This window comes from Mobula hypostoma, chromosome 2, assembly GCF_963921235.1.
Source record: "Mobula hypostoma chromosome 2, sMobHyp1.1, whole genome shotgun sequence".
Classification (NCBI taxonomy): domain Eukaryota; kingdom Metazoa; phylum Chordata; class Chondrichthyes; order Myliobatiformes; family Myliobatidae; genus Mobula; species Mobula hypostoma.
In genome coordinates this window covers 249,076,479-249,091,380 of record NC_086098.1, presented here as the reverse complement: position 1 = coordinate 249,091,380, position 14,902 = coordinate 249,076,479, and the positions used below count along the sequence as shown (strand labels likewise).

The 14,902-nt window shown below is 47.5% G+C and overlaps 1 protein-coding gene across 6 annotated transcripts in view; it reads right to left on the bottom strand.

Annotated features, from left to right (window-relative positions):
- The window catches only part of LOC134343088 (platelet endothelial aggregation receptor 1-like), a 69,628-nt gene that overhangs the window by 37,083 nt on the left and 17,643 nt on the right, over nt 1-14,902 (bottom strand). For all 6 annotated transcript variants that reach the window (XM_063041976.1, XM_063041975.1, XM_063041973.1 and 3 more), the window contains exon 2: nt 4,345-4,487. In XM_063041976.1, the coding sequence (XP_062898046.1) occupies nt 4,345-4,442 (98 nt within the window). In that variant the 5' untranslated portion in view covers nt 4,443-4,487. The remainder of the gene's footprint in view (nt 1-4,344; nt 4,488-14,902) is intronic.

Sequence of the window (14,902 nt, the reverse complement as noted above, 5' to 3'; positions counted from 1 at the left end):
CGTGCCGATCGACCAATGGCAGAAGTTGGGGTGGGGGAGCTGCGGCTGGGGAGAGACCGAACTTGTGGGTTTCGATAATCTGGCACTGGGAGGCGTTGGCACTGCCAGTGCCTGGCAAGACGGTTTCATGGATTATTGATTGTTAAATTACAGCGGTCTATGTTCCAGTGAACCCAGACTGGTTAAGGGGAGATGTCGGAACTGGGGCCCCAGTTTAATGTGAGTGGGAAAACAGAAAAACCTGCAGCGCAATACAGGCCCTTCGGCCCACAAAGCTGTGCCGAACATGTCCTTACTTGAGAAATTACCTGGGGTTACTCATAGCCCTCTATTTTTCTGAGCTCCATGTACCTGTCCAGGAGTCTCTTAAAAGAAAGTGGGACCCCAGTGAGTGGGGAGGGCGGGGATCATGATCCGATGGGATGAATGCCGAAACCCCGGAATTTCTGACCGGTCGGGTGTCGGCCGGCTGGGATTTAACGGAACATTGCTCTTAACGCGTCCTCAGCCCGAAATACTGTAAACCCTGAGCAAGCCTAACCCTCGCCATACGAGATTTGTGACCCTAGTGTTGTGTCTGTGCACAATTAAATAAAAGCACGCACGTGGGAGATGGCTTTAACTGGTGTATTCACATTGCAGCGAGAGGGAATAACGCGCATGCGCAGACAACAGATCCCAACGAGATACTAAAGGGGCGGGGGGTGGATGTTATTGCTCTAAAAGAAATAGATCCACACATTACACATCCTCCCCCTTTAGATTAATGCAACATTAAATTGTATATGTACAAAACATTCAATTTCCCTTTCATAAATCCATATACCAAATTAACATGCTTTCACATAACGGTCCATAACTAACTTCTTGTTCTAAAGGTTCAGTCTTTTGGGCGGCGCTCTGTTTCTTTCAGGATAGAGCCTCTGGACCTGTGGAGGGGCATCAGGTTTGGTAGGTGTCTTGTCTAAGACAATGTTCTCTGTTTCCAGTGTCACGTCGCTGTCAGTGACATCGTCACTGGAGAGGTAAGTCCGGTGACTGTAACGTGTCCATTTTGTTGGATGCAAACGACTCAGGTGTGTTCTTCAGTTGAGCATCGAGTACCTGGTCCACATGAGGTCTTCATGTCTGATCTCCAACATCCACTGAGTACGTCACTGGTCCAGTTCCTGTAGCTTCCCAACCGGGTGTCCACTTGTCTTCTCAGTAATCACGCGCTAGGACCTCCTGTCCAATCTCGAAACTCCTTGCTGCTTCACTTGGCAACTGGATGAACTGTTTATTCTGCTGTTTATTCCATCTGGCGGTCTGGTTTCAGGAGGTCTATGCGAGATCTCAGATTCCTACTCATGAACAGCATCACAGGTGTTTGATTTGTTGTCACATGAACAGAGTTTCAATACACAAAAAGGAAGTCTCCACCTTGTGCTGGAGAGAAACGTCCTCCTTGTCCATTGCTTTAATGGACTTCTTGAATGTTTGGATAAACCTTTCAGCTAATCCATTCATTGCTGGGTGGTGATGAGCTGACTTGAAATGTCTGATGACATTTTTCTTCATGAACAGTCAGAATTCTTCTGACATGTATTGTGGTCCGTCGTCACTCACAATTTGTTCAGGAAAGCCATTTCTGGTGAAGATTGTCCTCAGGGCAGAGACAGTCTATGCTGAGGTGGTTGACTTCATCAGTATAACCACCGGCCACATTGAATGAGCACCCACAGCAATCGGGAACATGGAGTCCATGAATGGCCCAGCAAAGTCAATATGTACTCTTGTCATGGTGACAATGGCAACTCCCACGGGTGTAATGGTGCCTGTGGGGTTGCATTGTGAACTTTTTGACATCCCCAACAGCTTTTGGCCAAGACTTCAATCTGCTCATCTATTCCCGGCCACCAAGCATAGCTCCAGGTGAGGCTCTACATCTTGACTGTACCCAGGTGTGCTTCATGCAGATTTTAAAGGAAACCATAACACAAGATCCACACATCAGCATTCTTTGACATACTGGTAGTTGGTCTTGTCTTGCCGAGAACTCTGGAAACATAGGGTTACCAAGAGCTGACCATCCTTCTTTGGTGATGTCATAGACTCTTGACAATGTCGTGTCATTCCTTATTTCCCTTTGTATTTCAGAATCTGGTACTAGCAACTGGAACACTTCTGCTGGATCACTATGAAGACTTTCTTCTTCAGTTGCCAATAGTGGAAGGCATGACAGGCCATCAGCATTGCTGTGTTGTTTGGTAACCTTGAACTCTATGTCATAAAAGTGGGCTCCAAGTCCTGAAGTTCAGCATCCAGTTTAGGATGTAGTGCATAAGGCACTAGATGTGCTTTATGGAATCTTGGCGTTACTGCTTCATTCAATTCAATTCTGGCCTTCGTGCCTTTGAATTTACCAATCCCCTCTGAAACACTTTTGCATTAGCATAAAGCAGCTGTGACCGTCTCTGGTTAGTGCTACCATTTGGGCTGTGGTTGCCTGTTGATGTCACACCGAGAGCTTTGATTGACTGTCTATCTCACTGGATTTTTCTCAACCATTCACGTTCGAAAAGTGCTGGCCCTCCACTTTTCAATACATAAAGCTCTAAATGTTGTGTTTCCTCCATACATCACATTTACCTTAGTTTGCCTTAGGTCGATGCTTTTTAGCCAATGTAAGTCTTTAGCACCACTGAGGTCTTCTCTAATGGTATCTTAGAAAACATTCTGTTGTAGTCAACCTCTAAAATTATGGACAAAGCTGACCCCTGGATCCAGCTCCGTTTTCAGTTTTACACCAAACACATCTATTGTGAGTCAGATAATTTTGTGACCTGCTTCAGTTATACTATGCAGTTCTAGGTATGACAGTTCACCTTTGTCAGACCCTATGTTGTCAGATTCTGTTTTACAGTCAGTAACTTTATGCATTTGCCAAGTTTTGTGTTTGAGACTTTTCATTTGGTTGTGCTTTTTGTCAGCCTTGCACACTCTCTCTATGTGACCTTGTCTGTGACACTTCCTGCAGACTTTTTCTTTGAACCAACAGTTATTTGAATCATGGGAGGATTTGCCACTTCGATAACATCTTTGGCTTTTTGCACCATTCGGGGACATTTTGTGCATTTCACATTCTAACCTCCTTTTCTGTGGTTCTGCTGCAGTCTATAATGGTCAATGCCTATTCTAAGGTTGGGTTTCATTCAGATAGTAGCCTCTTTTGAGTGCTTTGACGACGTATGTCACATACAAGCCCGTCACTTAATGCATTAGAAAGTCCATCTCTAAAGTCACAGTACTGGGAAGGTTTGCACATTTCTGCAATGTGTTCAGAAATGCTTTCATCTTTTGACCGGATCCTTTAGTACAATCAAAGTCTCCCAGTTATTGCCAGTGGTTTAGGGCTCAAGTGATTTTGTAAAATTGTAACAATTTTGTCGAATATCTTGCTTGTTGGGTTTTCAGGGGTTACTAGGTTGCATAGGAGACTGTATGTCCTTGCACCTATTAAACTAAGAAGCACAGGGACAACACAGACAAAATGCTGGAGGAACTCAGCAGGCCAGGCAGCATCTCTGGAAGAAAGTGGTCGATGTTTCGGGCCGAAAAGTGCAGGGGCATTCTTTTGCTCCCCCATATTGTTCACATTACAGTACAGTTCAACCCTCTCGATATACGGCTCCCAGTCTTCATTAGCGCTATCAAGTTCAACAACTTTTCTGACTGAAGCCATCGCCGCGTTATTTTCATTTTAAAACCAATGCATCTTTCACTGTTACTCACGCCGATTAACTCTCGCTGTTTTGTCCCGTAACTGTCTGTGAGGTTTGTGATATTCACTGACATTCAGGTTCGCACTCATCACCAATTTGTTGTGTTTGTGCACAACCACGTATCAAGCGGGAGATGGTGTATTCACATTGCAGCGGGACAGCGGGGGAACAATGTGCACGGGTAGACAACAGGTAGTATGTAGTGCTAAGGGCGGTGCGGGGGGGGGTCATTGTTCTAAAAGAAATAGATAACACAAAGCTCGGTGTTGCGATTAGTGGGCAGGGATCGGGGTAGTTTAAGTGTGGAGAGATGTTTAAAGTAAGAATTCTAGAGCCTAGGGATGGAAGTCAGTGCGCCGATCGCAGTTCAATGCACAGCACAACTCTCATGTCCCTTTCCCTCACGCTCTGGCCACTACACCACCCCCTACCTCTCCCGACTCACATTCCTCTCCCCATTCACACATTCCTTCCCCCCCTTACCCAACACCCCCACTCACTCACCCACGCTACACTCCCTCCCCCTCCCCCGACCTATCCCCACGCCCTGCCCTCCCGTGGACCCCGCCTGTCAGTTTACCTCTCCCAGCTGCTGCACACGTTGGGATCATTAGGCATCAAAGGGCTGGCGGACGGGAGCAGGACGTAGAACAGAACGAGGGAACACACCAGCACCATCCTTCACCACTTGGCAATGGAAGACAAGGTCAGGCTGGAAACAGACTGAGAAAAAAGGGAACTCTGTCAGATACCGAACAACCACTAAGTGTGTCTGTGGAAAGTGTTACGGGGCGGGGTGTGCAATGTGCGTGTTGAGGAAAGGCTTCCTGGGCCCCGAGAACCCAAAAACACATCATCAGTGGGTAAGAGGGTGTGATCGGTGGCGGGAGGGAGTGTGAGAGGAGGTCGTGGTTGTAGAGGGACAGTGTCGAAAGATCAGAGCAAGGGATCCGGAAATGAAAACAGTGCCAGACTGCGAGACATTACAGAAAGGAAACTGTCCCGGACTCCAAGTGATCGGAATATCGAAACTGTGCCAGACTGCGAGTGATTGGAGTAAGGAAACTGAGCAGGTCTGCAAGTGATCGGAATATCGAAACTGTGCCAGACTGTAGAGGATAGGAATGTGCAAACTGTGTGAGACTGCGAGGGATCAGAATATCAAAACTGTGCCAGACTTCAATGGATCATAATATTGAAACCGTGCCAGGCTGCAAGGGATCAGAATAGGAAACTTTGCCAGACAATGAGGGATCAGAGCAAGGAATCCTGCCAGACTGTCAGGGAATGGAAAATGGAAACTGTGCTAGTTTGCAAAGGATCGGAATAAAGAAATTGCCAGACTGCGACACCTCAGAATATGAAAGCTGTGGCAGACTGTGAGAATCAGAATATGAAAAGCATGCTGGATTGTGAAGGATCTGAATAAAGATACTGTGCCATACTGCAAGGGATTGGAGTAAGGAAACTTTGACAGACAGTGACAGATCAGAATAAGAAATCTTGCCAGACTGTCAGGGATCAGATAAGGAATCTGTGGAAGTCTGCAAGGATCAGAATATCAAAACTGTGCCAGAATATAGAAACTGTGCCAGACGACCAGGATTTGGATTATAGAAACTGTGCCAGACTGCGAGGGATTGGAGTGAGGAAACTTTTCCAGATAGTGAGCAATCGGAGTAAGGAATCTTGCCAGACTGTCAAGACAGGGATCAGGATATGGAAACTACCAGACTGCGACAAATCAGAATATGAAACCTGTGCCAGAATGCAAGGGATCAGAGTATGGAAGCTCAGCCAGACTGCGATGAAAGGAATATGGAAACTGTGCCTGATTGTGAAGAATCAGAATATTGAAACTGTCCAGACTCCAGAGGATCGGATTATGGAAACTTTGTTGGAATGTGAGGGATGTAAGGAAACTGTGCCAGACTGTCACGGATCAGAATATGGAATCTGTACCAGACTGCGACAGATCAGAATATGAAAATTGCCAGACTGCAAGGGATCAAATAAGGAAACTGTGCCAAACTGTCAGGGACTGGAATATGGACTTTGTGCCATACTGTGAGGGATCAGAGTAAGGAAACTGACAGACTGCAAGGGATTCATAGATGGAAACTGTGCCAGACTGCAGGGATTGGAATATGGAAACTGCCAGACTGGGAGGGACCAGAGTAAGGAAACTGTGCCAGACTACAGGGGATTGGAATATGGAGATGGTGCCACACTTTGAGGGATCATAATATGGAAACTCCGCCAGACTGCAAGGGATCAGAACCTTGAAACTGTGTCAGACTGCAAGGGATTGGAATATAGAAATTGTGCCAGACTGCACAGGATCGGAATACGGAAACTGTGCCAGACTCCAAGGGATCAGAGTAAGGAAACTGCTAGACTGCGAGTGATCAGAATAAGGAAACTGTGCCGGTCTGTGAGGAATAGGAATATGAAAACCATACCAGACTGTGAGAGATCAGAATATGAAAACTGCCAGACTGCAATGGATTGGAGTAAGAAAACTTTGCCAGACAGTGAGACAGTGAGGGATCAGAATATGGAATCTTGCCAGACTGTCGGGGATCAGAATATGGAATCTTGTCAGGAAACTGTCTCAGACGGCAAGAGATTGGAATATGGAACGTGTGCCAAACTGCAAGGGATTGGTATATATCAAAACTGTGCCAGACTGTGAGGAATCGGAATAAGGAAACTGCCAGACTACGATGGATGGGACTATGGAAACTGTGCCAACTGTGAGGGATCAGAGTTAGAAAACTGACCAGACTGCTAGAGGTTGGAATATGGAAATTGTGCCAGACTGCAAGAGATCGGAGTAAGGAAAAGTTGCCAAACTGTGAGGAATTGAAATAGGGAAACTGTGACGGACTGGGTGGGATCAAAATAGGGAAACTGTGCCAAATTACAAGGGATCAGAATATGAAAATTGTGCCAGACTTCAAGGGGATGGGTGTTGGTGGGAATGTATCATTGACATAGGAGATGCTTCTGTGGGGGTCAATACACCTCCACACGTTCCCTAACCAACAGTGAAGGTGCCCGACATAAAGGGTCAATGGAACATCAGACCAAGGTTTCCCTCTCCGGAACCTAGCACCTCAACCCAATCATCCCTCGACCTCACTCCGACCCACAGCCCTCTCTCCAAAATTAGACACATCCACCCACTGAGCCCCACCTCAGCCAGCCAGGCGGGGGCGACCATTCCTGATGTAACCTGGGGAACCAAACTGGCGGCTGATGCACAGCAAGATCCCATGAACAGTGACTTCCTTCCTGGTCCCAGAGTTGTTGGCTGAGGGGTGGACCCTTGGGTGAAGAACTCCGCCCAACGGCCTGAGCTAGCTGATGGGGCTGGGACGGAGGGGACACCACATCTCCCTCAATCTGCCCCACCAAACTCAGCAAACACGGGGCTTTAGTGTGCACACAATTTGCACAAATACTTTCGTGTGAACTCTGTAGTGGAGGACTTCCGAAATGTTTACATTCAGTTTGAAGATGAACTGGAACAGTGCCAGCTGAGTATCATGGGAAACATTAATTAATCTTGCAGTAAGACACTGATGAAATATTGGCCATACTATTCCACTAAACTGAACCATGTCATAGTTCAAACTGAAACCAGGACTTTTCATCTAAACAAAGGAAACTAGAACAACAGGGCGTACTAATAGAAAAATGTGGAGCGCTTAAAGAAACCACTCGTGGTTTGCACTAAATCCACATTCCTTCAAGGGTCAAAGACGCAACAGCAGATATGGCCCAATCAGGGATTACAGAGTAAGTTTAAAGTTATATTAAACTTAAAGTAAAGAGCGATAAGGTTTCCGAAAGAGAGTACAGTGGAGTATTGCTACTTGTTTTTAGAACTCGGCAAAGGATGTCCAGGAAGCTGATAAAGAAAACGGAAGGCAGACCCTGAGAGTGTGCTAACGAGAAAGATATAATGAAGTGCAGGATGTCCATGAGTATGTGAAAGGCTGGCGAGAGCAAATGTCAGACTTGGATTATGAAACTGCAGAGGAATTAACCACAATTATTGAGTCACACAAGCATCTTGACCCTACATCTCCATGCTGGCCAAGATGCCCCAGCCAAGCTAGTCCCACTGACTGGAGCTTGGCCCATATCTCTCCTATCTATGTACTTAAGTGTCTCTTAAATGTTGTTAATGTGCCACTTCTGGGAGCTTGTTCCATGCACTGACCACCCTCTGGGTGAAGCAGTTGCCCCCCAGGTTCTTTTTAAATCTCTGCCCTCTCGCCTTAAACCTGTGTCCTATAGTTCTCAGCTCCTCGACCACTCGTTGACCAGCCCGCCATACTACCCCTCCTTCTGCCTCTGGACATTAGCATCAGATTGCACCATTTCGTAGCAGCGCACAGGCAGAGGCACATGGCCCTTGTATCTACGTCTGTCCCAGAGGAGCGACTGTTATTCGCCTCCATGGACACTGTCTAACCTGCTGAGTTCCTCCCACATTTTGAGTGTGTTATTCTAGAGGAACAATCTGCCCAGTCCCACACCCACTCTCCTTATTTCATAAGAACATAAGAAATAGGAGCAGGAGTAGGCCATCCGGCCCATCGAGCCTGCCCCGCCATTCGATAAGATCATGGCTGATCTGTCTGTAAACTCAGCTCCATCTACCTGCCTTTTCCCCATAACCCTTAATTCCCTTACAATGTAAAAACCTATGGACTGTTTCTTAAATATACTTAGTGAGGAAGCCTCAACTGCTTCCCTGGGCAGAGAATTCCACAGATTCACCACTCTCTGGGAAAAACAGTTTCTCCTCATCTTCTCCCCCGAATCTTGAGGCAATGTCCCCTAGTTCTAGTCTCACCTGCCAATGGAAACAACTTTCCTACTTCTATCTTATCTATTCCTTTCAAAATTTTGTAAGTTTCTATAAGATCCCCTCTCATTCTTCTGAACTCCAGAGAGTATAGTCCCAGGTGACTCAATCTGTCCTCATAGGTTAACCCCTTCATCCCTGGAATCAACCCGGTGAACCTCCTCTGCACTGCCTCCAAAGCCAGTATATCCTTCCTCAAGTATGGAGACCAGAACTGCACACAGTACTCCAGGTGCAGCCTCACCAGTACCCTGTATAGTTGCAGCATGACCTCCCTGCTCTCGAATTCAATCCCTCTAGCAATGAAGGCCAACATTCCGTTTGCCTTCTTAATAACCTGTTGTACCTGCAAGCCCCACATCCCTGTGACTTATTTCCTGTACATCCCCACTGACTCCTCCTGGATTGTACCTCTCACACACTCACCGGGAGTGGTGTCGGAGAGAGTGAAGCTCGCTCTACACCGTCCCATCACACACTCCCGGGTCAGACACAGAGTGAAGCTCCCTCTACACTGTCCCATCACACACTCCCAGAGTCAGACACAGAGTGAAACTCCCTCTACACCGTCCCATCACACACTCCCGGGGTCAGACACAACGTGAAGCTCCCTCTACACCGGCCCATCACACACTCCCGGGGTCAGACACAGAGTGAATCTCCCTCCACACTGTCCCATCACACACTCCCGGGGTCAGACACAACATGAAGCTCCCTCCACACTGTCCCATCACACACTCCCGGGGTCAGACACAATGTGAAGCTCCCTCCACACTTTCCTATCACACACTCCCGGGGTCAGACACAATGTGAAGCTCCCTCCACACTTTCCAATCACACACTCCCGGGGTCAGACACAGAGTGAAACTCCCTCTACACTCTCCCATCACACACTCCCAGGATCAGACACAGAGTGAAGCTCCCTCTACTCTGTCCCATCACACACTCCTGGGGTCAGACACTGAGTGAAACTCCCTCTACACCATCCCATCACACACTCCCAAGGTCAGACATAGAACATAGATAGAGAATAGTACAGCACAGTACAGGCCCTTCGGCCCACAATATTGTGCCGACCCTCAAATCCTGCCTCCCATATAAGCCCCCACCTTAAATTCCTCCATATACCTGTCCAGTAGTCTCTTAAACTTCACTAGTGTATCTGCCTCCACCATTGACTCAGGCAGTGGATTCCATGCACCAACCACTCTCTGAGTGAAAAACCTTCCTCTAATATCCCCCTTGAACTTCCCACCCCTTACCTTAAAGCCATGTCCTCTTGTATTGAGCAGTGGTGCCCTGCGGAAGAGGCGCTGGCTATCCACTGTATGTATTCCTCTTATTATCTTGTACACCTCTATCATGTCTCCTCTCATCCTCCTTCTCTCCAAAGAGTAAAGCCGTAGCTCCCTTAATCTCTGATCATAATGCATACTTTCTAAACCAGGCAGCATCCTGGTAAATCTCCTCTGTACCCTTTCCAATGCTTCCACATCCTTCCTATAGTGAGGTGACCAGAACTGGACACAGTACTCCAAGTATGGCCTAACCAGAGTTTTATAGAGCTGCATCATTACATCGCGACTCTTAAACTCTATCCCTCAACTTATGAAAGCTAACACCCCAAAAGCTTTCTTAACTACCTTATCCACCTGTTAGGCAACTTTCAGGGATCTGTGGACATGTACCCCGAGATCCCTCTGCTCCTCCACACTACCAAGTATCCTGCCATTTACTTTGTACTCTGCCTTGGAGTTTGTCCTTCCAAAGTGTACCACCTCACACTTCTCTGGGTTGAACTCCATCTGCCACTTCTCAGCCCACTTCTGCATCCTATCAATGTCTCTCTGCAATCTTTGACAATCCTCTACACTATCTACAACACCACCAATCTTTGTGTTGTCTGCAAACTTGTCAACCCACCCTTCTACCCCCACATCCAGAGTGAAACTCCCTCTACACTGTCCCATCACACACTCCCAGGGTCAGGCACAGAGTGACGTTCCCTCCATGCCATCCCATCACACACACCCAGGGTCAGACACAGAGTGAAGTTCCCTCTACACCATCCCATCTCACACTCCCGGGGTCGGACATAGAGTGAAATTCCCTCTACACCGTCCCATCACACACTCCCGGGCCAGATATAGGATGAAGCTCACTCTATACCATCCGATCACATTCCTCTCCTGACCCTCCCCGGCTCCGTCTCAGCTGATTTCCCCCGGCCTCTCACTCTGACATTGTAAAACTCCCACGCGCTGACATCGCAGAACCTGCCCCCATTCCTGTCTGTGACGCCCTGTGGCCAGTGTGTGGTTTCAGAGAGCCCAGCATCTGGAACTCATTGGCGCACACATCCTGGGGGTTGGGTGGGGGGGAGTGATATTTGGGATTACAGAGGATTTGTACACAGGCAAAATTAAAAGTGTCTGTCCATCTGACTTCACCGTCGGTAGCTGAGCCGAGAAGGTCTGGGAATCAGTGTTAGATGATTGCTGGTGTGATCCATCCGCGGGAGCGAGGACGTGAGTGGCCCCTGGTACTGGTGTGAAGTGACCTCTGGCGAACTGATGTCATGTCCACTGTGTTGTGGGATCTCTGGCGGACAGTCGGCCAACTTCTCACAACAGGGAAATAGTCCATTCGGCCCTGCTGTTCTATGCTGACCCAGATGTCCATCCAAGCGAGTCCCATTTGCTCGTGTTTGGCCCATGTCCGTGAAGTTGTGGTGGTCTATGATGTTGTGGACTTGGATGACCCAGAGGCAGGAAAGGCTGCGGAGTGTGCTGGGCTACAGATATTTCATAAAGGACAGTGAGGGAGGCGAAAGGGGTGGTGGTGGGGTGACACTGCTAATCAGGGTTAGTATCATGGCTGCAGAAACGGAGGTGGTCGTGGAGAGGTTGACTACTGAGTCATTGCAGGTGGAAGTCAGACAAAGGAAGGAGGCAATAACTCTACTGGCGGTTTTTATAGACACCCCCCTCCTCCCCACAATAGTAAAAGAGACATCGAGGAGCAGATCGGGAGGCAGATTCTGGAACGGTGCAACAGTAATAGGGTTGTTGTGATGGGTGATTTTAACCTTCCTAATATTGTCTGGCATCTCCTTAGAGCATGGGGTGGAATTTGTTAGGTGTGTTCAGGAAGGTTTCCTGATGCAATATGTAGATAAGCCAGCAGAGGCTGTACTTGATCTGGTATTGGGAAATGAACCTGGTCAGGTGTCAGGTCTCTCAGTGGGAGAGCATTTTGGAGGTAGTGATCACAACTCTATCCCCTTTACCATAGTGCTGGAGAGGGATAGGGGAAGACAATTTGGGAAACCATTTAATTGGGGTAGGGGGAAATATATGGTATTAAGCAGGAACGTGGGAACATAAATTGGGAGCAGATGTTCTCAGGGAAACGCACGGCAGGAATGTGGCAAATGTTCAGGGAACATTTCGCCTGTGTATGAATGTTTAGGTTCTTCAGGGAACATTTGCATGGAGTTCTGCATAATTATGTTCCATTGAGACAGGGGAAGGATGGTGCGGTAAAAGAACCATAGTCTACAAAGGATGTAGAAAATCTAGTTAAAGAAGAAAAGAAAAACTTGTGAAAGGTTCAAGAAACTAGGTACTGCTAGAACTCTAGAAAATTACGAGGTTGCTAGGAAGGAGCTTAAGAATCGAATTAGGAGAGCCAGAAGGAGCCATGAGAAGGCCTTGGCAAGCAGAATTAAGGAAAACCCCAAAAGGCATTTTACAAATATATGAAGAGCAAGAGGATAATCCGTGTGAGAATAGGACCAGTCAGCAGTGAGAGTGGAGACATGTGCATGGACTCGGAGGAGGGAGCGGAGGCACTTAATGAATATTTTGCTTCAGTATTCACCAGGGAAAAGGACCTTGGCAATTGTGAAGATGACTTACAGCAGACTGAAACACTTGAGTGTATAGACATTAAGAGGATGTGATAGAGCTTTTGAGTCACCGGGACTGGGAGAGGTATACCCCAGGCTACTGTGGGAAACGAGGAAGGAGATGGCTGAGCCTCTGGCAATGATCCTTGCATCATCAGTAAGGAGAGGAGAAGAACCAGAGGATTGGAATGTTGCAAAAGTTGCTCCCTCATTCAAGAAAGGGAGTAAAAATACCCCCAGAAATTATAGACCAGAGAGTCTTACTTCAGTGGTGAGCAAGTTGTTGGAGAAGACCCTGAGAGGTAAGGTTTATGAATATTTGGAGAGGCATCATCTGCTTAGGAATAGTCAACTTAGCTTTGTCAAGGACAGGACATGCCTTACGAACCTAATTGAATTCTTTGAGGGTGTAACAAAACACATTAATAAAGGTAGAGCAGTGGATGTAGTGTATATGGATTTCATAAAGGTTTTTGGTAAGGTTCCCCATGCGAGGCTCATTCAGAAAGTAATGAGGCATGGGATCCAAGGAGACCATGCTTTGTGGATCCAGAATTGGCTTGCCATGGAAGGCAAGGGGTGGTTGTAGATGGTTTGTATTTTGCATGGAGGTCGGTGACCAGTGGTGTTCCACGGGGATCTGTTCTGGGATTCCTCCTCTTTGTGATTTTTAAAAATGACTTGGGTGGAGAAGTAGAAGGGTGGGTTAGTAAATTTGCTGATGACACAAAGGTTGGGGTTGTTGTGGACAGTCTGAACGATTGTCAGAGGTTACAGCGGGACATCAATAGGATACAGAACTGCGCTGAGAAGTGGCAGATGGTGTTCAACCTTGATAAGTGTGAAGTAGTTCATTTCAGTAGATCAAATTTGAAGACATAAAGACAAGAGTGTGTGTGGTAAGACTCTTGGCAGTGTGGAGGATCTGAGAGATCTTGGAGTCCGAGTCCATAGCACATTCAAAGCTGCTGCACACGTTGACAGTGTTGTTGAGAAGGTGTATGGTGTGTTGGCATTCATCAACTGTGGGACTGAGTTCAAGAGCCGAGAGGTAATGTTACAGCTATACAAGGCCTTGATCAGACCCCACTTCAATTCTGCTCACCTCATTACAGGAAGGATGTGGATACTATAGAGAGAAAGTGCAGAGGAGATTTACAAGGATGTTGCCTGGATAGGGGAGCATGCCTTACTAGAATTGGTTGAGTGAACTCAGCCTTTTCTCCTTGGAGCGACGGAGGATGAGAGGTGACCTGATAGAGGTGTCTCAGATAATGAGAGGCATTGATCGTGTGGATAGCCAGAGGCTTTTTCCCAGAGCTGAAATGGCTAGCACGAGGGGGGCATAGTTTAAAGGTGCTTGGAAGCAGGTACAAGGGAGATATCAGAGGTGAAATGGTGGGTGTGTGGAATGCACTGCCAGTAAAGGTGGTAGAGGCGGATACAATAGGGTCTTTGAAGGGACTCTTAGATAGGTACATGGAGCTTAGAAAATGGAGGGCTATCCTTTAGGGAAATTCTAGGCAGTTTCCAGAGTAGGTTACATGGTCGGCACGACATCATGGACCGAAGGGCCTGTAATGTGCTGTAGATTTCTGTTTTCTGTGAGTCTAATCCTTTCCTATCAACGTACCGATCCATGTGGCTTTTAAATGCTACTAATGTATCCGTTTCAACCACTTCATCTGGCAGCTCATTCCATATATTGAACACCCTCCGGGTGAAAAAGTTGCGCTCTGGTCCCTATTAGTTATCTCCCCTCCCGCCTTAAACCTCTGCCCTCTGGTACTTGATTTGCCAACCTAGGATAAAGACTGTGAGTTTTCACCCTGCCCATGCCCCCTCGTGATTTTAGGCACATGTGTAAGGTCACCCCTCAATCTCCCACACCCTAAATCCCGACCTGTCCCTGGCGACCTCGCAACAGCCTGGTTACTCTCCCCTACACCCTTCTAGTTTACCGCTGCCTTCCCTTTAAAAGTGGGGCCAGGACGATGTACTGGTCTGCAGGGGCGGCCTCACCCACACCCTGTCACTTGTTGCCTCGTGACAATTGATAGAGAGTCCCGAGCTTGCCCCCAGCCGGTGTGACCCAGTAGAGGGGCAAATAGGTCGTTATAGGAACGCTGGGGGTCAAGAGATCATGGATCAGGGTGACGAGTGTTAGAGTTCAAGGGTAGTCACAGGTCGGAGGGAGACGCAGGTCAAATAGTGAAAAACGTCAGGGTATCAAAGGTCATGTGGTAAAAGATCAGGGGTTCACAGACAGGTTAGTGGTCACAGGTCAGGCGGTGTCTCGGCATGGGAGATCCAAGGAGCTTGGTGTTGGCTGTGACTGTGACCCTT